Genomic DNA, 26,139 nt, shown 5'->3' on the forward strand with positions numbered 1-26,139 from the left:
CCTAGCGTATAGTAAATACCATAAATATCTGTTATTTATTGTGGGTATTCATAAAGGACCTGCTTCATTTGAGGTGAAGATATGGTCTATTAAGCAATTATTTGAGCTAAGAGATTCATGGCTGCAATATTTGCAAATTGCAAATTGCAAAATTTGTAACTGTTAAGAACAGAAATTGGGATACTAAAATAACCATAAGAACCAACTAAGATAACCATAGCAATGACATGAGCTGGAGAAGGCTTTTATTTGAGCCACATAATGTATAAACACATCAGCAAGTCAAAGGTCTCAGAAAACAAAGCTCACTGACCCTAGAACCTCATGCTTCATCTTTAACCCTAATTTTGCAAGGCTTTTGGAAGTGTTCCAAATCTTAAAGCTTTAAAATGTTCATTCCTATACAGTACATTCTTGGTTGTATGGAAGAAGACTCTGTCAAGCATTCAAAATAGTTCTGAATTGGGAAAAAAATAAAACAAGCCACGTTGTATGCTTAGCAACAACAACAACAAAAGAATCTTTGAGCATGATGCAATGAACTGCAGAGATGAGTTGAGATTTCTAGATTTACCCTGATTTGTTGTTTAGTCAACAGAAAGGATATTCTTATTACAAATGCTAGCTTTTAAAAGGACAAAAAGGAAGACTGGGTTAGGAAAGAAAATAAATAAAAGGGCAGTAAAGGCACAGGGTGAAATTACTCAGGGAATGGGAGAAAGTTGTTCTGAACAAGAGAAGCAGTGACGATTGCTGGCAATTTTGGAGAGGTTTTAAAGTAATTTTGTACTGCTCGGTAACTTACCTGGAATTTTTCTGTCATTTCTTATGTTAATGCATCCTTGACTATCCAAGGGGCTGTGGGGTGGGCTGAGCATACTCAGGTCAATGACAGAGTGTCCAGAAATCGAATCAGATCAATAAAGGAGCTTAGTGACAGTTAGTGAGCCATGAGGCCACTATTATTTTTTAGAGAAACAGCTTATAAGATAAATATATTCTCAGAACTCATGAATGTCCTGTTGAAATGGAGACTGGGGAAGAGTGATTGTGAGTCAGTACCTTCATAAAGAACCGAGCCAACTCATGTTTGCCTTTTTGCAGTAGTCTCCACATTTTTCATTCATGGACCTTATTGAAAATCTGAAAAATGATTCTATATACCCTTCCTAAGAAATAGTTTTCATTTACATATAAGCATAGTGTTTTGTAGATTGATTACCACTTCTCTAATGTTCTGGGTCTTTTTTTTTTTTAAAGATTTATTAATTAATTTGTTTGAGAGAGAGAGAGAGTATGAGCAGGGGAAGAGGCAGAGAGAGAGGAAAAGGAGAGACTCCCCCCCTTAGCCTGACTGGGGACTCCATCTCATGACCCTGAGATCATGACCTGAGTCAAAATCAAGAGTTGGACGCTCAACTGACTAAGGCATCCAGGTACTCGTCAGATGTTCTTGGTCTTATGGGGAAATGGGAACAGTGTAACTAAAAATGATAGCTTCAATTCATTGATTAAATTGATTGATTAAACTAATGATAACTAATAGCTACTATTAATTAAGTCCTTACTGTGTTAGAGACATGATGCTAAGCCCTCTATATGCATAATCTCATTTAATCCTTACCTTGACCCTATGAAATAAAATATATTATCAGCCTCATTTTATAGATGGGAAAACAGAGGCATAGGGAAGTTACACAGCTTGCTCAAAGCTCTCCAGCCAGAAGGGGCAGAACCTGGAATTAAACTGAGTTCTGTTTGATCCCAGAGCATATACTCTTTTTTTTTTTTTTAAGATTTTATTTATTTATTTGACAGAGAGAAATCACAAGTAGATGGAGAGGCAGGCAGAAAGAGAGAGAGAGAGGGAAGCAGGCTCCCCGCTGAGCAGGGAGCCTGATGTGGGACTCGATCTCAGGACTCTGAGATCATGACCTGAGCCAAAGGCAGCGGCTTAACCCACTGAGCCACCCAGGCGCCCCAGAGCATATACTCTTAAGCAGTTTCTCATATTACTTCTAATTATTTATGTAATTTTTTTCAGGTACTTAAGATCCTGTATTACAACCTAGGTTTGGAAAGATTAGTGAATCTTTTGAATTTATGTGCTACTGTGTTTGTGTGTGTGCACACACACGTGTTTGCAATATTTGTTTTGCTGGAGATCCATAGTTTGAATCAGATTCCCTTAGGACAGCTCATCTAAACAGTTAAAAGTTAGTCATCCAGCTATGCTAGAGTTTAGCTATGGATTAAGTGAGGCCGTCACAGAGCCACGTATTTGGGGCACATGGGTCATCTCCCCTCTACTTTCTCATTTCGCAGAATTACTGTTATGGGTTTGGTTTTGGAATTAGGTCCTAATCTTGAATTGAAGCATACTACTAGAAATAGTGGTACAAAATCTACTATTGCATTTTATTCTAGAGATATGTTTGAACATATTTTTAAATATATCTTTTGGAGCCCTTTAAAGAAAACCTCAAGCAATACTTTTGGAAGAAAGAAAATATCTTTCTTGTGTATAATAAAGAATGTAATGACATATCCTTTTATTCAAAAGCCAAAATTGCAGGCTCAAATCTGAAGTACTTGTGCAGGGGTCTTTGGCCTATACATTTGCATTTTACCTTTTTCCTCAGTAATAACCATCTGCTCCAATTTCTATTTTTTCATGTTTTGAATATATAGATTTCATATGTTATTGTAAGACATCTCAAATTCTTCATGGAACACAGAGAAATATAAATCAAAAATTTAACTTTTGTTACTTTTGCCTTTTCTATTACTCTATGCCTAAGAAGAGGCAGAGCTTTGAAATCTTGCAGAACGTTGTTCTTTAATATCTTAACTTTCACAGACACATGAAAATGATCCTCACTTAGGAAAACATAGCAGATTAAAATAATACCAAGACCTTCAATGGCAAAAGCTTTCTTACTGATAAATCTAATAGAGGATTAGATCTTTTTTCCCTCTTCTCCTACAAGTACTTCTCTCAAACAAAAAAGACTTTCATCCATGATTGAATTTTCCAAGAATTAGCTCTATTGTATGTATTTTGCACTGTGAATCAAGTGAAGGCCATATGCTTTAAACCCTAGATTCAAAGGGGACAAAGTTCTCTTTCAGTTGTGTACACTTGAGTACACAAATGTGAAGTCTATCCTAGTCAAAAGATCAACACACCTACACAGGTATTGGCCAATATAGTGGTATCTATGCACAGAGTCAACATTTTTCTCAAGGAAAAATTTTGGGTTTTCTTAAGTAGTTGCAGCAATTGGTTGAGAGTCCATACCTTGGTGCCATAGAGCATAGCTCTTGAAAACATTTTAAGTTAGGATGAACCAACTGAACTTTGGGAGTCTATAAAAAATCAGGAAAAAACTCTAGACACTTTCACTGGATGTCTCATTTAAAAACATGTATCCAGAAAATCTTATCCACAGCCTTGGTTTTAATTACCTCTTGCATACCAGGAGAACTCTCAAAGTTTTGCTTCTAACCAAGACCAATATTCTGAACCCTAAAGCTATTTTTTCTAATTACTGCGTCCTCAGCTCCACTTGGGTGTCTCTCATTCATTCCAAACTCAAAGTCCTTAGTGGAATTCATACATATACAACCTGAATCTTCACAGTGTTCCCTTTTTTAGTGAATGGAATTTTTGTTCACTCAGTGCAGAGATCAGAACCTTGGGGCATGCCTAGACCATTTCTCTCTTTTCCTGCCTACTCCTTCCTCAACAAATAATCCTCCTTTCCATCTCCCCTGCCCAAGTGGGTTCTTGACAAAAATCCTTTATCACCCACATGATTGAATAATCCTCCCAACTAGTGACTGAGATTTAACTTGTGCCTAGGCACAACCCATTCTCCATACTAGTATCTGTAAGCGATATTTTAATATTTCAGACTATGGCATTCTCTTTCTTGGAGTTTTTCGGTGACTTCCCATTACCTTAAAAATTGGGACCCAAATTCTTAATGTGGCCTAAAAGACACCCACCCACCTGATCGAAATATTTCTTCTGACTCATCTAGTACTTTTCCATCTTGTCACATTGGCCTTATTCAGGTCCCTTTAAAATGACATGCCTTCTTGCCCGAGTCCTTAAGATCACACTCATACACAAACAACATCTAGGTAATTTCTGTTCTACTTTCCCGCCCTGGTCGACATATTTTGTACTACAAACTTTCCTTGCTACCTCCGACAGATCAACTTTATCTTCTTGTGTTTTATAGATACACAAGGATTAGCATCTCCCACATTGTAGGTGTTCAGTAGTATTTTTAGACAGCTATGTTGATTTACTTAGATTTTTATTAATAAAAGGAGTGGCTGGACTCTAAGTCTGTTTGACTTCTGTGTCAAGAAACCATTTCCATAATGGAGTGACATAATGGTCACACCAATTCTGAAAGACTGTGGAAAAGACAGCTATTAGCAGTAGTGCTTTGATATATACACTAAAGATGTATTAATGGTTCAGAAAACTTAGAACTTAAAACTTGGGGGCTTTGTGGAAGTAATCTTAATCAAACTAAGATTGAAAACAGCAAGTTTTCTATTTGCTTCTTTGCCATATGTTATCAGAAACTTTGACCTCTGAGGTTTATGAAGGCATCTACAAACATTCTTGTTCTCCATTTCAATTATCCTAATTCCATCAGAGCTTGCTAGATGTGTCTGTGCTATAGGATGACATGTTTCAGAACCTTGAAGAGGCAGATGACAACTGGTTGTCCACTTCCCTGTCCCTATCTTATTTTCTTGGCTTGTTTTCTTAAGAGACAGCTGCAACAGGGCAACAGAACTGGCCACTCTCTTCAGGGAAACTTATCTTTGGTGTTTTTGATTTCAAACTTGACTGCCAGTCATCCCCATAGAGTTAAATCTGGTGCTGCAGAGAATTGAGACCCTTGCTACTGTGTGTGTATCTGTGTGTGTGTGTGTGTGTGTGTGTGTATTGCACTCATGCATGTGTCTCTTTGGTGCTTTTTTGCTTTGGATTCTGATATGGTTATTCTGTGAAGTGATAAAGCCATGCCTACGTGGGTGGGAGGAGAGTGTATTTTCACTTTAAAGAGTTGAATTTTCCTGGGGTCAATGATGTGACGAAGAGGAGGATTTGTGGAAAAGAATGAACATTGAGACGGTGGGCTTAAAAGTGCAAGAGGAAATACCGGTTGCTCTCTGGGGTCAACCTCCATCTTGTTAAAGATGGCCCCTGCCAAATAGGCCACAGGAAAAGGAGCCTGGAACTGTAGGATGAGGGAGGAAGGCCTTTCTAGAGACTACAGGATAAAATATGAGCAAATGATATTTTGTGAATTATGTTGACTAGTTGTATGGTTTTGTTTTTATCTGGTTTGTTTCCCTTTTTATTATATCTGAGCTTTAAGTGGAATTTATTTAAATATTCCATTCCTGTCTACTCTAGTACTAGAAATTTAGAGAATAGTTGTGTTCCACATTTGAGCCAGAGTATTATAGGTGAACATTTTCTTCTACTTTACTACCTTATGTCCTCACTCACTGGGACCAAGTAGTGGTGTCAGAATTATTAGCTATCTATCCATCTACCTGTTCCCCACCTGACAATATCCTCTCCATTGAAATCACAGAAAATATTAGACTTAATTTATTGAGTACGATTCTGGTCTCCTTAGAGGAATATCTTTAGACTCTTCTTTACAGTAACATTTCAAGTTTCTCCAGAGCCCTCAGATTTCTCCTGAATCAGGTTGCTGTTCTTTGAAAGTCGTTGAAGAAAAATAGAAGTACTCAGCTATAGTAGTAGCCTGACAGAATTTTGTTCATTCTGAATTATAATGTATTGACCAATAAACGTATGATTTCATAACATTTCTTGATTGAATGAGAGGTATGGGCCAAAAATAGAATCCTTTTATACAGAGAAGAAGGAAATAAGAGAAGCTAGAAATATCAATGGCAAGCTGGGGTTACTTTGCCTTTTTTCTTGGAGTGAGGCATATTTACTTTCAACTAGATCTAGATAACAGGCTGTGCTCTGAGTCCTTTTGGTCTATGGGGAATGTGATAAGCTATGAGCCAACCTGGTTTTGAGTAATGGGCCAAGTACTGGGTGAGTTTTTCCCCAACTATGGCAGTATTTCTTAGGAAGAATCCAACTCCCAGAGAATGCATAATAAATAGAAGTTTGAGTACATTTTACATTTCTACATGACAGGAGAGGGGAACTACCGAGAAAATAATGTACCCCACCATCCCAAATGTCATAGTTTGCTGTATAGTTAAAGGTCTTGATGTAAGAGTCATCTTAAAAGAAATAGGTGTGTTGATAATGGCTTATGAATTTCTAAGAGCAGAGACACATTTAGGGGACCTTACCACAAGACAAATACCCTACTTTGGCAACAGATTGGTGAAAGCCATTGGGTCACATCTAACAAGAAAAAGGTTGGATCCAAACACTATAAAACCTGTTGGGTTTTATTGAGATGGCCCACCATTCTTCTTCTCAGTCTCATACCTGTGCCTCTGCAGCTTCAGGCAGCAGTGCTTTCCATCCTTGTTCTCTTCAGTTTTTTATTTTTATTTTTATTTTCTATTAGGTTCTAGAAGAAGCCCTGATTTCTGAGTTTAGGGACAAGTGGCTTAGTCCAAGGGAATAGAAAGTGATTCTTTTTGGTGTGTGTGTGTGTGGCTTTTGTCATTTGCAATCCTTTTTAAAATTTTTTTTACATTTTATATTTTACATTTTGTTTTGAAAAGCATGGAGAGCCAAGCCCCTGCCAGACAAAGAAACAGGCAAATAGGAACAAGAAGAAATACACGGTCCCTTTAATTTGGAAACAGGTCACTCATGCCAACCAATATTTGTACATAAGCTTCATTTACCATCAAAACAGTAATGGTAGAAAAAGATCCAGTATTTTTCAAAGAATTTTAGCAACAATGTAACTTGCAATTTTTAGAACTGCATTTAAGTATTCTACTCTTTTCTTTCTAACGCAAGTGATTAAAAATCTGTTGCCTGTGTTTGTCCAACTTCTTCGGAAATTCAAAAAGACTCCACATGATCTTATCTCATTATCAACAGTTCTATGCAGGGGAAAATATTATCCCTATTTTGTGAAAATGATATTATTACCACTTTATACTTGCATAGTAGTCTAAATAAACCTTGGAGGTACTTTTCCCGTATTATAGAAGAGTATAAAATGTTGTAAAGCTGTCGCTACATAAAGCTTACAGGAAAAACCTCAATATCTGACTGTAACTTTGGAAAGCTTAGGTAACGAGCCTGTGATTTCCAAGCCTCTTCCTTTCTTTTTTCTTTTTCTTTTTCTTTTTCTTTTCTTTCCTTTCCTTTCCTTCTCTTTTCCTTTCTTTCCTTTCCTCTTCTTCTCTTTTGTCTTCTTCCTTCCTCCCTCCTTCCCTCCTTCCCTCCTTCCTCTTTCTCTCTTTCTTTTTTTCCTTTTCTTAAGATTTGTGTATTTATTTGAGAGAGAGAGGAGAGAGAGAGAAACACACACACACACACACACACACACACAAGTAGTGGGGCGGGGGGTAGAGGGAGAGAGAGAAGCCAGAAGACTCCCTGCTTATCAGGGAACCTATCACAGGGCTCAATCCCAGGACCTGGAGATCATGACCTGAGCCAAATGCAGAGACTTAACCGACTGAGCCACCCAGGTCTCCGACATGGACTTCTCTAGAGAAGGTATGAGCTATTTAGTATTTTTTAATAAGCTTAATTTCTGCTTAAACTTATTAAGATAGGCTTCTCTGTTTGCAACTAAAAGCTTTGACCAATATGCAGCTCAAGTTTCTTTTGTTGGGATGACTTAGACCACAAGCCAGATGAGCACTCTTTTGTCCTTTGTAATGTTTACTCACTTTCAGCTTTGGCATTCATTCACATTATCTGTACTTTACCCAAATCACTGTCTCTGGTTTGGCAATGTGAATGTCAAGGGAGCAAATCTTTCATTATAGAAATGCTGCTGTTGTTCAACTAACTCATTTATTCAACGAACATAGTGTCAGTATGAGGGGAGCAGAGGGGAAGATGCACATACTCTTGGAAAAGCAGGTTTGGGACGATACAGTTGAGGATCTTAAATGTCATTTATTCTTTCAAAAAGTATTTATTGAGTACTTATTATGAGCTAAGCTGATTTCGAATGCCAGTGTTAGAATTTCTGGTGTTAGAAATGGCAACGTGTCTTAGATAGCTTTCAGTGTTATGATCACATCTGTGCTATAAAACGATTCCTCTGGCTGAAGGGTAGTGGGAATAGATTGGAGAAGAGTGAACCTCAAGGAAGGGAGATCAGTTAGAAGGCTTTTTGACATTTCAAGTAAAAGAAGATGGTTGATCTGAGGTAGGATGGTGGCAGTGAAGTGGGAAGAAGTAAAATAAAAAAATTGAGAGATATTTAGAAGAGTTAGAATCCATAGAAACTACTGATTAATTTGATGTGAAGGAGGAGAGAGAGAGAGGAGAGATAAGGGAAAAAACCAAGGTATCTGACGTGAGTGGTGACAATTACCAAGATACGTAAGACAGAAAGAGTAGATTTGGGAGCAGGTTCTGTTTTACACATGTCGGATTTGACCACCTTTGCACTATATAGGTAGAGATGACAGTAGCATATACAAATCTGGAGTTCATGGGCAAGGTCAAGGCTAGAGACAAGAACTTGGGAGTCTTGAGCACAAAAAACCAGAAATAAACATTGAAGTCATGGGAAAGGATTAGATCACCGAGGGAGAGTATAGAGAAATGAGCTATTCCATAGGTCTCAAGGTATGGTTCAGGGAGACCTGTGGGTATTCAAGACCATGCTGGAGGGTCTATAAGGTAAAAATTTTGTCTATGAGTCATGCTAAGATGTAATTTGTCTTTTCCAGTACATTCTGACACAAAGATACAATGGTATTTTCCAGAAGCCACAAGATATGTATGATGTTAATGATTTGGAAGCTAATGGAATGTGTGCTTGTGTATGCCTGTGTTTTAAAATTTTCTCAATTTAAATTTATAATATGATAAATGTTGATAGTTAGAGCCCACTTAAATATAAGCTCTCTGGGGTCCTCAGAATTTTTAAAGTGTAAAGGGATCATAATAATCAAAATGTCTAAGAACCAGTAGGCTACAGAATTTAGCCTTGATTCTGTATGCAAGGGTGATCACTAAAGATTTGAGGGCAGGGGAAAACATAATCAGAGTCATGTTAATAAAAAGCTATTCTGATGGCTGTTTTGAGGAAACATTTTGATGGGGATAACATGAAGCAATGGAGGTGATTTAGTTGGTAATTACAACTCAGGTAATGAAGATGTTAGGGGCTTGAACTTCGGAAATAACTGTGAATGACAAGGACAACACAAAAGGAAAATAAATGTGATTTTATTATGACTGAATGTGGATCATGACTGAAGAATAAAATTAGTAAAAGAGAGCTGGTGTTGTAACGACGTGTCTGGAAGAAAGGTCTTGTTTCTCCTACCATTTTAAGTGCAGGAAAATTGACAGTTCCTTGACATCTGATGAAGATTCTTGAGGTAAAAACTGTCTAATAAAACTAGGATGGAAGCCATACACATAATTCTAGATTTCCTACTAGCATTTACAGGCAAAAGGGGTGAAATTAATTTTAATAATATATTTCATTTAACCCAGTATACAAAATACTATCATGTCAACATGTAATTAACTTTAAAAATTATTGAGACTTTAGGGGGTACTAAGTCTTTGAAGTCTTTTGTATATCTGACACTCACAGTACCTATGAGATCAGACTAGTCATATTTCACGTACTCAAGAGCCACAGGTGGTTAGTGGCTGCTGCCCTCAACAGAGCAGCTTTAGATTACTCTTTTGCTTGAGTCAAGGTCATCGGAACACCAGTGTTGATTTGGCTGGGATTGAAGTAACTGTGTTTTTGTTTGTTTGTTTTGTTTTTAGTTATTTACTCAGGAAGGGATGGATTTGTACTGAGTCCTATAACTCTCTCACCTCCTTGTCACCTCACTCTGGTAGAGTATAATTAGAGGTCCTTTCTAAGGAAATGCTCCAGGTAGTAGTGGTCTGCTTACTTGGAACTGAATCTTTGACCTGCATTTTACAGAGCCTGTACTGAATGCAGCTAATAAGCCCAGCACACTGACATTAATCAGTAGGAGGGAAAACTGAGACAAAGTTTGAGTTATTTGGAAAGACCATATTAATAGTGTTAGGGATAGTAATAGTAATAGTAATAGGGATATGAAAACTCAGGGAAGGGATGCAGCCATTTTGGAAGGTGGTGAAAACAGATAATGTAAGTACTTAAAGACTTTAAGCTTTTAGCAGTGGCAGTGGAAGAAAGAAACTGTTTGATGTCCCACTATCATGTCCACAGAGATGCCATTATTTTTCTTCTTTATGAGACTTGGACTGTCCTTGAGGTAGATGAATTAAAGGTACATACTATAGAACCTTAATAAAGGTCCTAAAACACATGACTATTTTCATGGAATGAAATGACCAATCAAAAGGAGAAAGAGGAGAATAGAAGTGAACCCGAGTTCCTTAATAGAAAGATTTCTGGGATTACAAGATGAGAAGAGTAGAAATGAGTTTATCATAGGCTCCTTTAGGGAGAATATGAGTTTAGGGAAGGAAAAATGCAGTAAAATGAGAACAGACTAGACCTTGATAGTATATAGCAAATTATTGTAGTATGCCTCCTCACCATATGCTCATTCCATGATAAGTTCATGTTCCAAGATGAAATGAAAAATTAAGATGCATGGCATGGGAGATTCTAGAAAGGATAACAAAAAAAGAAAAATGTATGATAAAAAAAAATCCCAAACAACCATACCCAACAAGTAGTCATTTTCAAAGTTCAATTATTATACACATTTGTTTGCCTTATTAATTCAGAAAGTTAGTTTGCAAATGTGTCGAGTCATTCCAATTTAAACTTCCTATACTTGTTTTTCTTGGTTATGTAAGATTCATTCAACCAAAGTCTATTTCACTGGTGGGTTATGAACCCCTTGATTATTGCTGTTGTTTTCTTTTGATTATGAGGATCCAGGAGTCATGATGTAATGTTGCTATGGTAATGAATATGTACAAATAGATGATTAAGGGTGGGGGGGGAGGTTAAGTCCTGAGAAACACATTTGCATATAAATTCTTTCCAGTGAGTTAAAAAAAAAAAGTCACACGTGAATTTTTTCTGTTACGTACAAAAAATATAAAAGATGTGTTATATCATATCATATATTCAACAATGCATTGTGTTGCTTATATTCAATGACAGGAGTCACTCACTATTCTCCAAAGAATATTTTCTTAATAATAGTTCACACAAGGGGTGCCTGGGTGGCTCAGTGGGTTAAGGCCTCTGACTTTAGCTCAGGTCATGATCCTAGGGTCTTGGATCAAGCCCCGCATCGGTTTCTCTGCTCAGCGGGGAGCCTGCTTCCCCCACTCCCCTGCCTGCCTCTCTGCCTACTTGTGATCTCTGTCTGTCAAATAAATAAATAAAATCTTTTAAAAAAATAATAGTTCACACAAAAAGGTATTGGATTAAGATTGGATTAATTTCTATAGGGATGTGTGTGTGTGTGAATAAAATATACTCTTCTAAATTAAAATTGGGACACATTATGATGATTAAATTCTTTTCTTGGTTGCCACGAAGGTGGTGTTAAGAACACAAGCATATCAGAAATATTTATAATTATCTAAGAGAATACTTTGCCAGCTATTGGGCTTCAATACATTTAGAATGACTAACTCCTTACTTCAAAACCTCTATAGTATTGGTGTTGGAAGGAGAACATGCACCAGAGTACAGAGGGAAATGGTGTTTGAAGATGAAGTTAAAAATACTTCTACAAATTACGTGCTTAGCTTTTGACATACTAACCTTTTTGTGTGTGTGTATGTCACAGAACTTTGTGCCAAAATGCAAAAGATCCTGATTCCTTTATTGGCTGGCCATATGTTGACTGGCAAGGCACCCAACAACTCTATTTTTTTTTTTTTTCAGTACTCTGCTTAAGACCTTGCCATTGATGAAGATTCACTAGACCAGCACTGCCCAATAAACACATAATACAAGCCATATGTATTTTAAAATTTTTAGTAGGCATGTTAAAAAGTAAAAAGAAATAGGTAAAATTAACTTTAGAAATCTATTTAGCCCAATACTTTAAAAATATTATCATTTTAACATAAACAATAGAGAAGCTATTAATGATATATTTTACCTTCTATTTTTATATTAAGTCTTTGAGATCCAGCATGTATTTGATACTTAGAGCATGTCAGTTCCGATTAGACACATTTCAAGTGCTCACTACCTACACGTGGCTAGTGGTACCATAGCATGTGTCCAGTGGATTCTGTAGTGGACAGGGCACCATTAGATGCAGAGACAGTGTTGGGTTTGTTTAGAATATTAAAGTTATTCAATATTAGACTTCTTGCGTAATAACCTTGCCTTTTTTTTTTTTTTTAAGAAGATAAGAGCTTTCTGACATGCAGGGATGTTACTTCCTGGATTCAAGAGACAAAATAAATATTGAAAGTAAATACCTGACATTAGTATAATGCCTGATGGCTTAACAGGCTTTCACGGTCACTCCTCTTTTAAATCCCAGTCATGGTTTCAAGAAATAGGGAGGGATGAAGTTCCATTTACTCTTGAGGAAGCAGGCACAGAAACTAAATCCTGCTCTTTCAGCTCCAAATCTCATGATCCAATGGTAGATCACAATCTAGGGTTCAGTTACCAAATAATGAGCCAGCCCAGTCAGCCAAAATATAATGTGTCCTAGCATTTTCTTGTCTTTTTTTTTTTAATTTTTTTTTTAAGCATCTGTTTTGTGGGTGTCTGGAAGGGCTCAGTCTTGTCCCACATCTCCACTTTTTTTTTTTTTTTTTTTGCTTGGATCCAGAATAAAATTAGAACAAAGTCTTTTTACCCTTAGGAATGTTTTGATTCATCCAAGGTGGTGATGGTGGGGGTGAGATCTTGAGGACTGTCACCAAATCCAACAAACATCCCACCCCCATTACTGTGATCTTTTGGTGGTGAAATCAATTACATACATTATTTCACCAGAAGACTTTCATAAACCTCAGAAAGAACACTCTATTTAGAGCTGAGGGGGTGAGGAAGCAAGTAATACCTCTTACTCTCAAGCAATTAATATATATGACGATCGATTTTCAAGGCGCCCCCTAACAGTGGCAATAATACCAATGTCGGCTTTTGGGCTTTGTGTGTGGTTCAGGCTAAAATAATCCCATTCACTTTAACGTATAGGCTACATATATGAATTAAATTTGGGCTGATTTCTGATAATTGGCAACTATGCCCTTAAATTTTCAATCACAACCCGCATGGGAAGCTCGCCCGTTTGATGAGGGGGCTCCAGGAATTAAATTCAAACAAGTCTCCAACACATTATTTTAAATGACGCTTCACCTTGCCTTTATCCTTGTGTACGATTCCCCTCTTCCGGCCCATATTTTCATTGCTGAAATTGTTGCAAGAGACCTTCCATAGCGCATAGGACGACGGGTATTTTGCCTCCAAATGTGTCAGATAACTACATGGCCTGGCGCTGGTGGTCCAGCTTTGGTCCATTCGGGGGGGGGGGGGGTGTCATCGGAATACATCGAGTAAGAAAGTTTATTAAGCCCAAACTATGGGTAGCCAAGGCAGTAGGGATTGGTTATTTCCAGGGCTGAACAGAGAGGGCGCCCTTCAACAGACGCGCGCACAGCCAGGACACGGTGGTGGGACGAGCCCCGCGGGAAACCTGAGGCTGTCTCAAGGCTCAGTCTACTTAGAAAACCTTTAGCCCACGGGACTACAAACAAATGTCAAGAGATCTGGACGAGTGGCTCTTCTGTAAGAGGCTGTAGAGCGACCACCAGGAAGGAATTGCGGCAGGGTTTAAGTTTCCCTAAAGCCTCGGTGGGGCTCTTCCTCGCGTCCTGACCCTTTTCCCAGCTTTCCGGTCCTGTGGGTTCCGCGCTACCCAATCCCATCTCTTGTCCCCAGCTCTGGGCAGTCTCACTGCCCGGCCTTTGGGCTCCCTTTGCCCGCCTGGCCGGCAACGCAGGCCCCGGGCTGCTGGAAGAGGGCGCAGGGGGCGGAGGCGCGGCGGGGGCGGGCTCTGTCCCCCCCGCCCCCCGCCCTTTCAGCGGGCTGCTGAGGCCGGTGGCAGGAGCGCCGCGCACTGCCAGCCGCGGGGGGCAAGGGATGGGGGAGGCAGGAGAGGGGGGCGCCCGCATGGATTAGAGCCAACCGCGCTCTTCAAAAGGGTGACGGGACTGTGCTTCCATCCCGCCCGCGCCCCGGGAACTTCAAAGCGGCCCGGGCGGCTCGGACCGCCTAGCTCCGCTCTGGGACCTCGCAGCCCCGGCGCGGCCGCCTGGTGGCCATGACCCGAGCGCAGTGCGCGACGCTCCGCCAGGCTTTCCTGTTGCTCGCCACCGCCGCCGCGCTCTCGACAGGTACGACGGGCGCTCCTTCTGCAGCGCAAGAGAGGGTGGGAGTAGGGGGAGGTCTGCGGGTGGGCACGCGGGTGGAGTAGAAGGTGCTGCGAGTACACTGACTTTCCACTGGGCGGAGTGGGAAGCGCCAGTTGGATCGAGAGGGCGCGGGATAGGGCGCAGCGTGGGCACCTGACGTCTGGTAGCCATAGGATTAGACAGGTGTGCTGGGGACGGAGCCACCAGGAGGAGCGAAAAAACGACAGGGACGTGGGGGTAGTAGGGGTGAGGTGGGTGACAAATTTGGGGGCAGTTTGCAGCGGAGGGAGTGTGTTTGTGGGTGTGCGCTGGGCTGGGGAGTTGAGTGGCACCAGGAGTTCACTCTGCAGGTGCTTCGGGCACGCTCTGTACTGGGCTCCGGAGAGCTGAGCAAAGATTGTGGCGCGGTGGTGGTGGAAAGGTGGTGGGGAATGGTGGTGGCGATTCGGTCTGAGTTTTAGGAGGCAAAGGATCTCTCAGAAGCCGCTGGTGCCAAGCTCTGTAGGCGGGAGAGGGAGCTTAGATCTGCGTGGTTTGCAACGCACATTGCTTTCGAGGTACGATCTTTACCAAGAGTTGCAGGAGAAAAAATTCTGGCAAGCGCCCCAGCGTTTTTAACAGGTCTGTGCCTTGATAGGCTAAATAGAGCCCTCGGCCCAAGCTGGAAACCAAACATTTCTTATAACGTTTACTAGAAACTGGGGCAAATGCATCTTCGGTAAAATCATAGTGTGCTATGAAGAAAAACCCTTTAGCTCTAAAACTGTTTTCGTTATAACATTATCTTGGGCTATGGAGAACAGCGGCAGATTCCTTGCTAACTCGTTCTTTAAACATTTCAATCAGACATTTAAGACATTTGCACACAAAAACCTGGTGTTTTTCCATAGAGCTGTACTTTGTCCGAAGCTGATTTTTATGCATTTTTGTTTTCCCAGATGACAATCTGTTTGACATTAATAGCTATACTCCAGGGTGGGTAGTTTTCCTTTTAGTGACATGTGCAGGGGAATGTTTTGAATAGTATGATTTCTGTCAAGTGCAGATTTCATGTTTCAGATGGCCTGAGAGAATCACTTCATACAATATTCAAATGAAAATTGATTATTGGAAGTGATTAATACAATATGAGGATTAAAGCATTTTAGTTATCTTTGGAAAAGCACAGGCTTTTAGGAAAGCTACTACTCAGAGACTGTCCAGAGAATGATGGGATAAAGTGAAACATTTGCATTCAGAGTTAGTAAATTCATCAGTGGGAAGAAAACTGACAATGGGAAAGTCTTTATGAGAAATGAGCAGAAATTCCACTAACTTGGAACACTCAAAGTACTCTTGATGAATTTAACAGACTTAAAAAAAAAAAAGAAGAAGAAGAATTAAATAGCCTTCTAGGTATCACAGTTTTGACGAGGTACCTGTAAAATTACCTCCACAGATTGCCTGTACCACACTTTTTATTTTAGGGAGCTAATAAATTTGCCACAGACATTTAAAAAAGATAATTATTTTTTTATCTAACATATATTTTGTTATATGTCAGAATCTTCAGAAAATTTTAGAGACCCTGGGCATAGCAGTATTGATAAATATGCAAAGCTATGTTCTTTAAAAGGCATGGAAACTTTTGACATGGAAATGTATGAAAAAGAAAAAAAATAGACCATCCATTCAAATTTTTTTCCCTCAAAATATGAAGGCTAAGAAAAATGACCGATATGGTGATAATGTGTCAGTATAGTAAAGAAGTACTTACCAAAATTAAACTTTTATAATAAACTTTTCTATGTCAAATCTCTTGTAAGAACTTTATCTCTCTTTGTGTCCTGCAGAAACAATGTCTATTGCTGTCTACTTTCTTGAATTTTACTTTTATACCCATCTTTGATTATTTGGCAGAGGAGGTCAAAGTAGTTTTTTTTAAAACTTCATCTTTTAAATTGTTTTTCTCATGTGGTTACCTGTATGATTTTTTAATCTAGTTACTTTTATAAATTACATAGTTTGTCATAATGGTCAATTTTGAAAATGTAGAAGTCACTCCTGACACTATACCATGGCTGGGTGGCAGAAAGCACCACTTTCCAATCTGACTCTGCTGAGCACCAGGCTTATGACTTTAAATACCTGAAGACATCGATAAACCAATAAACTCTTTCTGCTTGGCTGTTATTCCCCAGCATCTCTGTCACCTAAACCATGCCATGCATTAGCAGTAGAGTAGAAACAATTGTTCCTTGATGAGACTCTCAGAGGGTAACCATTGATGGAAAAAAAAAATGAGAAAATATTTATTGGGCTGGGCTGGCTAAAAAATTAGGCTTCTCTGAGTTACACTAATTATCTAGTGTCTGGGTTCCTTGTTGTTTGGTAAGAAAGACTTCAGATGATCTCACATTTAACAGGTATACTAAACAAAAAGTCAGCACGAAATATCTTGGAGTTCTGGAGTTTGAAGCTGTGATTGGGATATTATATGGATTTACACATGGTGCATTCTCTACTAATTTTATGAAATTCCTTGGTCTCCTGGTTGGGAATGGATTATTAAGAGTCTGGAAAGCTACAATAAATAAATAAGTTAGTAAGTAAGTAAAAGTTCAGGGGCTACGTAGTTGGGTTAGTCAGTTAAGTGTCTGCCTTCAGCTCAGGTTATAATTCCAGGACCCAGGATCCAGGACCCCCTCTCCCCTCCCCTGCCCAGGGCTGGGCCTGCTCCTGAGTGGAGAGCCTGCTTCGCCATCTCCCTCTACAGTTCTCCCTGCTTGTGATCTCTCTCAAATAAATAAATGAAATCTTAAACAAAATAATAAAATAAAGAGACTGGAAAGCTAGATGCAGTTGCTCTAAGAGTGAGAAGATAACTTTTCATTTAATAAACAGGATAGGGGTTTCAGATGGGGAGATGTTTCCACTGCCCATTTTAAGGTGTGCTGGAAGTGAAAGTGAAAGCCTTGGGCTGGATGAGGGTACAAATGCAGAAGAAGTTGCCATCTTTGCCCTTCTTTAAGCAGGGTCATTTATTGGTTGGTTGACACACATGTGACAAGGCACAGATGGTTCTTAAGGAAGAGACTTCTCTGGCCCAGGAGAAACTCTGTGCAGAAGTCCTTGGCAGCATATTTCTTCATTAACTGTAGTACCTCAACTTGTTATCTAGCCTCAAGTTATCAAACAGAGTTCCTCAAATAAATATAAGTGTAAGAGAGGAATGGGGATGATTCCAAATTTTTGATTCGAGCAGTGGAGGAGTAGTACCATGATGTGGGGTCAGGTTGGCAACCTCAGGAGGAGCAGATCGGGCCCCACGTGGGGGTGGGGATGGTGGCCCACAGCTGGAACTAAGTTTCGGCGTGGAGAGCTTAAAATGCCTAGTACACACCAAAGTGGAGATACCAAGTAGGCAGTTGGTTGTTTAGGGCCTGGAGTTCCGGGCACAAGTCTAGACTAATGCTAAAAAATCAAGAGTCAAAATAATTGGTGTTTGATTCCAATTTAACTGAGTGTTCTGTACTTTTACCTGGCTGTCCTACATGAAAGAGATAATTGCGGTGAGCTAAGCTGCTCTTGTTTCGGGTATGCTGGGATCTTAGGTTAGAAAGAGAAGCACAGACCTCTTTTCTAGCTCTTTCTCTTACCACTTGTATTCTAGCTCTGCCACTGTGTCTCTGAATGCTCACCTCTAGCACTTGCGGTCATGCGTTGCCTGGCTCTACTGTTTTCAGTGAACGGAGAGACAGCCTCTCTTAACCTTACAGGGGTTCTTGACCTGAAAAGGTGGTGAGAAAGTTAGAGCTCTCTAGACTCCCTGGTGGGTGAAAGCAGGTAGTTTTGCCCAACTATTTTCTTGAATGTGATTGTTATTTTCAAATGCATTTTTAGAGTATTTGCCTTTTGAATAAGCATTCCTAGGTTTCTCTTTTAGGAGAACTGCTTCCAGGCAGTAGCCAAGATGCAGTTCATTGTATTTTTCTTGGCAGTACTTGTATCTCTTACTGTAAATAAGAGACGGATAAGGGGAGTGGAGAATGGGCAGAGTCAGAGCAGGGGAGGGGGTACCCTCACAGGACCTGTTCATCGAGGGCAGATTGAGGTTTAAGAGCAGGTGCCTAAGAGAGTAACTGCTCATCCTTTGGGGAATGGACAGGGATACATTAATTTCAACTATGGACTTTTTAATTCTTGCTCTGACCTAAGTCTTGGCCAGCTACCAAATGATTAGTATGGGCTTCATTTTGAGATGTGTAGAGGACGGTGGCCTTTTAAATGAACAACTCTATGCATGGATCATTAACAAGCTTAAACGGATATGTTCGCATGTATATCAAGGGTTTATTTTAATAAAATGAGAGAGCTAATTTCTAAATATAAATGGAAAACAGAACTAAACGGGGAAAAAGAGGGAAAATTCTAAGCACCAAGAGTGTCCTCTATATTGTTCCTTATCACTTATCTGTGAGGCCACCTCTGCGTTTTTCATTGTTTTGGCTGTCTCTATTTTAAATTTTCGTAGCCAACTCAGATCTCAAGTTTTATCCTTACATTATTTACGAAACTGGGATAATAAAGGGATATATTTGTAAGTGGTACAGATTTTCCCCTTTTCCTAGGAGAAATAGGAATACCCAATACTGTCCTGTCGCAGCTGTGCTTCTTCAGTCTAAGAGGGGTCATTCAGGGTGATATCCAGAAAAGAGAGGCAAAATAAAGCAAAGTAACTGTTCTTTTGGTTACCTGGTACTTTGTCCCCTAATTGCATGGCAGAACTCTAACCTACTCCTCTTTTCAAACTTTGTAACAGTTAAACAGCCTAAGGATAAAGGGGAGGAGGCTGTGATACCTCAGAATCCTGGATCCTGACACTGACTGAAAGGCTGCAGGATGCCTGCCAAGTGAAGCAGGACAGCGGAGTGGGGACCTCTTTCTCCAATACCTCACATTAGTCCCCAGCCTTCTTGGTAGCGGACAAGTTTCAGGCAATAATGTCAGGGGCTACTGCTCAGGCAGGAAAAGGTGGAGAGTTTGTGGAGAGAGATGGCTGGTTCTCTTCTACCAGGAAGCAGGTCCTGCCCTTCCCACATTTGTTACCTCTGTAGAAGACAGGACTGTGGTCATGAACCTGGTGCCTTTCACATTCTTTGGAAGCCGCATCCCTAAAGCACATGGGCCTCTTGGTTCCCCAGAATGAGGACAGGAAAACCACTACTCCTCACATTTAGGAATCCAGTAAAAAGTAAAAGGGAGGGAGGAGGTGAGTAGGAGTGTGAAGCAGGCAGGAGGAGACTTCATTTCCATAGAAGCCAGCGCTTTTTTGCTTTACCACATGGCTCTTGCATTCACTTGCTCTGATTGGCCAACGAGAATCATAAGGTTCTACTCTGTCCTCATTTTTTTGCTTTTTGTCCTCCAGAGTAATTTCCCTTTTCTGTTGTTCTCTGCTGTGTTTTAGAGTATGTGAATATACTTATGTTTCTTTGGAACTGTTTTAAATTAATCCCCTCAAGAATTCATGGGTGAATCATTCAGTATGACTCAAGAGCTTGGCTTATTATTTTTTTAAACAATTTAAATTTGCCAGTGACTTAGGATCCCAAATTAGATCTATCTACTTTTTCATTAAACTTTTCACACCGAGAAAATGATTAGGATACTTTAGTTTTGGAAGCGAGACACGTATATTTTCTTCTAATTTGTTTTATCATCCTTATCTCATGATAAGGTACAATGATTGAGAAAAGCAACGTATCTCTGTATGTGGATTGGGTTCTTTTTAAATATTTTGTTTAACACCATGATTGACTTGGTCAAAAACAAGATGAGAAGTAAATCTAACCCATTATGGTCCAGACAATGAGCATTTTAATGCGAAATGTTTAGTTTCATAAATGCATGCTTATCCAAGAGATGTTAACTCAAAGGGTGGTAATCCAGATTAACACAGCTTTAAGGAAACAGATTGTTTTAAAACAGAGCCAAAATATATTGAAGAGTATTAATACATCACATCTCATAATTTTATCTGATGACATTTTTCTGGACTGCTCCCCTAAAAGTGTGTTTATTTCTTTTCTCCATCCCCATTATTGCTCTTCAAGAATATAAAAATCTGCTCTGTGAATATTTGTCTGCTCTAATAATCAAAGTGAGACTTTGTTCTCACTCAAATTCCACCTATTACCTGTAGTGTATATTTCTCAGAAATAGATAATCCATTGTAAATTTGAAACTGTAAATAAAGAATAAATATATGATTAGCAGAACGTTTCTTTCTTTTTTTAAAAAAAGGTTTATTTATTTATTTATTTATTTATTTATTTATTTATTTGAGTGAGAGAGACACAGGGCTAGAGGGAATACAAGCAGAGGGAGTGGGAGAGGGAGAAGCAGGCTTCCACTGAGCAGGAAGCCAGATGCGGGGCTGGATCCCAAGACCCTGGGATCATGACCTGAGCTGAAGGCAGACACTTAACAGACTGAGCCACCCAGGCGCCCCTAGTAGAACATTTCTTACAGGATAATAAATGTGTAATTAAATGAATCTCTCTTTATTTTTTAATTTTTTCCCTACAGCTGTTCTCTAGCTGTATATTAACTATATTAAAAGGTATTACTTTTTGCACAGAGGAGAAAATTGATTTCATTAAGAAAAATGGACTTTAAAGAATGAGATTTATTGTGTCAAATCAAGATGAAGATGCTCTTTTAGAATTGCTTTTACTGAACTCTGCTTTATATATTGTCATTATCATAAAGTTTTTCCTAAATTCCTTTATTATGTTTCTAATATCTATAGGGTTTATAGTGCTGTCTCCTCTTATATTTCTGAATTGGGAATTTGAATTTTCTTTCTTTTTCCCTTGATCGGTGGGAGGTTATAAATTTTATTAAATTCTTTCAAATAAATAACTTTGGCTTTATTGATTTTCAGGTTTTTTTTTTCTTTAGTTGTTTTCTACTCTTAACTTAATATTTCCTTTCTCTACTTACTTTGAGTTTAATTATTCTTCTTTATTCTAGCTTCTTAAGTTGGTACTTTAGATCAACAGCAGGCAAACTTCTTCTTAAAGGATCAGATAATACATATTTTAGGCTTGTGGGCCAAACAGTCTGTGTTACAATTACTTGATTCAACCATTTTCGTGTAAAATCAACCATAGACAATGCATAAACAAATAGGTGTTGCTTTATTTACAAATGGGACAGCCAATGGGCCATAGTTTGATGACCTTTTCTTAAATCATTCATTTAAGACCTTTCTTCTTTTCTAATACAGGCATTTAAAGTTTCACATTTCCTCCTTGGCAACTGTTTCAGCTCATTCATAAATTGTGCTATGTTGTATTTTAACTTTCAGTGAGTTCAGTATTCTCTAGTTTTCTTTATGATTCTCTGGGACTTGTGGGTTTTTTAGATGTCTTTTGTTTAATTTCTAAACATTTGGGGAATTTTCAGGTTGTTTTTTGTTATTGACTTCTGATTTAAATACACTGGGAGTGAAAGAACATAATCTGTATAATTTTAATTTTTCTGAATTTATTGATCTGTTTTAGAGCCTAACCTGTATCTGACCTGGTAAATATATTACATGTTCTTGAAAATAACGTACATTCTGCTGTTGTTGGGTGGAGTGTTCTATAGATGCTATTTGGTCAAGTTGTTTCTCAGTGTTATTCAAGGCTTCTATATCTTTATTGATTTTCTACCTGCTTCTTTTTCAATTACCAAGAGAGGATTGTTGATATCTCCTACATACATGTGAATTTGTCTGCTCCTTTTTTTAGTTTTTCTGATTTTTGCTTCATGTGTTTGAAAATTTTGTTAATATGTACATATACCTTAAAATTTTATGTTCTCTTAATGCATATTTTTTGCTTCATGTGTTTGAAAATTTTGTTAATATGTACATATACCTTAAAATTTTATGTTCTCTTAATGCATATTTATCATTAGGAAATCTCCCACTTTACCCTAGTGTTATTTATTCTTATGCCATGTCTCTCTTTATCACTTGTAATCTTTGCTTTAAAGTTTACTCTGTTAATATTAATATAGCCATCCCAGCTTTTTCATGGTTAATCTTTTTGTATCTCTTTTTATATAGCTACTCCTGCTTTCTTTTGCTGATTGCCCGCATATCATAGATTTCTTTTATTCTAACTTTTATTGTATCTATGTATGTATACATATATATATATATATATATACTTATGTGTGTGTATATATATATATATATATTTAAATTGGGCTTCTAGTAGAGAGCATATGGAAAGGTCCTGCTTTTTTATTCAGGCTTACATACTTATCTTTTAACTGGAGAATTTAGACCATACACATTTAATGTATTTATCAATATGGTTGTGTTTAAATCTGTCACCTTATTGTTTTTATGTCTCTCCCTTTATTTCTTTCTATTTTTTGCCTTTGTTTGGTTTAATTGACAAAATGTTACTATTCTGTATTATTTCCACTATTGGTTTATAAGCTACATCTCTTTGTCTATTTTTAGTGATTGTTCCAAGTTTTATAATATCCATCGTTAAATTATCATAGTTTAATCTAAGAACCTTATTCTCATATTCTTTCATTTTTTTCTTCTTGTCCCTTGTGTAATTAATCTCACATGTTTTACTTCTAAATATTTTATAGACCTTGAAAAAAATAGTTCTTATTTTGGCTTAAATACTTAGTTATTTTTATATGAATTAAAAATGAATGTAGGATTTTGCATTAATCCACCTATTTATCATTTCTGCTCATTGTTTTCCATTATTCTGTGTAGATGTGAATTTACATCTGGTGTCTTTTTCCTTTAACCTGAAGAACAATTTCTTCTGACAATGAATTTTATTTTCTGGAAAAGATTTATTTCATTTTCCTTTTCCTCATCACTTAGTTAAACTTCTCATCAATTGACTATCTCACACCAGTCAGAATGGCTAAAATTAACTCAGGAAACAGTAGATGTTGGCAAGGATGTGGAGAAAGGAGAACCATCTTACACTGCTGGTGAGAATGAAAACTGGTACGGCTACTCTGGAAAACAGTATGGAGTTTCCTCAAAGGGTAAAAACAGAACTATCCTATGAGCCAGCAATTGCACAACTAGGTATTTATCCAAAGGATACAAACATAGTGATTTGAAAGGGCAACCACACACCAATGTTCATAGCAGCAATGTCCACAATAGCCAAATAATGGAAAGAGCCCAGATGTCTATCAAGAGATGAATGTATAAAGAAAGTGAGGTATATATTAACAATGGACTATTACTCAGCTATCAAAAATAATGAAATCGTGCCTTTTGTAATGATGAGGATGGAACTAGAGGGTATTATACTAAGCAAACCACATTAGTCAGAGAAAGACAAATAGCATATGATTTCACTCATATGTGGAATTTAAGAAAAAAAAAACAGATGAACATAAGGAAAGAGAAGAAAAAATAAAATAAGATGAAAATAGAGAGGGAGGCAAACCATAAGAGACTCTTAACTATAGGAAACAAATAGGGTTGCTGGAGAGGAAGTGGTTGGGGGACTGGGGTAACTAAGTAATGGGCTAAGTAGTATACTTGATGTAGTGAGTCCTGGGTATTATATGCAACTGATGAATCACTAAATCCTATCCCTGAAACTAATAATAATAATGAAAAAGAAACTTTTTATTAACTGGAATTGAAAGAAATTTAGTTCATCGATTCATATATCTGTCAACTAGATCATACCATTATGCTTGCTTTATCACATATATATCCATTTATCTATTCCTCTATTCATCAAATACGTATTATTTTTATGTATTTCTAAATAAGTTACAAATATCATTACACTACCCTCTAAATACTTCATTATGCATTTATACAAGTACAATACTTGCTAACATTTTTCTCTTTTCATGAAACATTTACATATATTACATATAATAACATTCACAAAGCTTATGTGTGCAGTCATGGTGTTTTGAGAATTTCATTCCCTTAATCTTTTCAAGATGTTAATAATAAACACCATCACAATAAGTTTCCTCCTGTTTCCACCCAGTCTTTCCTGAGTTTGTATTTTATCCAGCATAGATTAGTTTTAACTGTTGAGTGTATTGCTTTGTAAATGCTAATTAGGTACAGTTCGTTGATAATATTGTTCACATCATCTATATTTTTACTGAGAGGGGTATTGAAAATCTCCAACTATACTTGTGGATTTAGCTTTCTCTCTAGTTCTGTCAGTTTTTATTGCATATATTTTGAAACTCTCTTATTAGGTACACACATTTACAGTTGTCATGTCTTCCTGAAGCAATGACCAATTATTATTAAATATCCCACTTCATCTCACTAATACTTTTGTCTTCATATCTACTCTGTGCAAAATTATATATAACTATGCCAACATTTTTATGCTTCATATTTGCATGTTTGTTTTCCCCATACTTTTACTTACACCCCGTCTGTGTCTTTATCTTGGTTGTGCAACTTTTGTACATGGCGTATAGCTGGTTCTTGATTTTTATCCTTTAACTATATTACAGTATCTGCCTTTAATTCAAGTGTTTAGATCATTAACATTTAGTATAATTATTGGTATGGATTCATGCCTACCCTGTTGCTACTTGTCTCTTTTTTTATTATTTTTCTGTCTCCTTTTTTTGCCTTTTTGGGGGGGCTAGTCACTTTTTTTGAGTATTCCATTTCAGAGAGGCAGGAGGAAGCAGGTTCCCTGCTGAGCGAAGAGCATGATGCTGGGCTCAATCCCAGGATCCTGGTGTCATGACCTGAGCTGACGGCAGAGGCTTTAACTCACTGAGCCACCCAGGCACCCCTCTTTTAATTATTTTTTTTAGTAGTTTTTCTAAGCTAACATGTATTTTTTCTTAATTTAATGTTCCTTTCGAGTCAATATTGTACTATATCATACATCACTCTTTACACTTAACGCTTCATTTTGCCAACTTCACTTCCCTTTTTATCCTATGACACCTCCTTTACACCTTCAGTGTAAAGACCTTTATAATTCTATGATTACATTTAACAGTTTTGTAATTATATTGACATCAACCAAACATAATGAGGCATTCAAATAATCAAGGGAATACCTTGCTCATAAGAGACAGGGCACTCATGATTTAGGTATGATGCAGATATTGGAACTATCATATAAGAATTTAAAATAATTGTGATTAAAAACTGTAGTAGAAAAGGTGGGAAATACACATGAACATATGTGGCATTTTAGCATAAAGGGAATATTAGAAAATGTCAAATGGAAATTCTAGATATGAAAGCATGAGATGAAGAATATTCTTGATATGCTCATCAGTAGACTCAGCACAGCCAAAGAAAGAAATCATGTACTTGAAGATAGATAAACAGAAATTACCTTGTAATTATGTAATTATGGTATTACAAGATGATTATAATAAAATGGGAGGTGTCAGGAGATAAAAAGAAAAAGAGTGAAAAGGCCCAAAACAGAGCATCCAAGAGGTGTGAGAAAATATAAAGTGGTATAAGATATGTGTAAATGAAATTCTATATAGAAAAGGGACAGAATGGGATAGAAGAGATGCTTTTTAAAAGATTTTTATTT

The 26,139-nt window shown here is 37.9% G+C and overlaps 1 protein-coding gene across 1 annotated transcript in view; it reads left to right on the forward strand.

Annotated features, from left to right (window-relative positions):
- Window positions 1–14,226: 14,226 nt before the first annotated feature.
- ACVR1C (activin A receptor type 1C) overlaps window positions 14,227–26,139 on the forward strand; it is a 75,515-nt gene continuing 63,602 nt past the window's right edge. Inside the window, exon 1 of the mRNA XM_082690943.1 lies at window positions 14,227–14,536. Coding sequence (XP_082547069.1) covers window positions 14,464–14,536 — 73 coding nt within the window. The 5' untranslated portion in view covers window positions 14,227–14,463. The remainder of the gene's footprint in view (window positions 14,537–26,139) is intronic.

This window comes from Mustela nivalis (genome assembly GCF_964662115.1).
Source record: "Mustela nivalis genome assembly, chromosome: 11".
NCBI classification, from domain to species: domain Eukaryota; kingdom Metazoa; phylum Chordata; class Mammalia; order Carnivora; family Mustelidae; genus Mustela; species Mustela nivalis.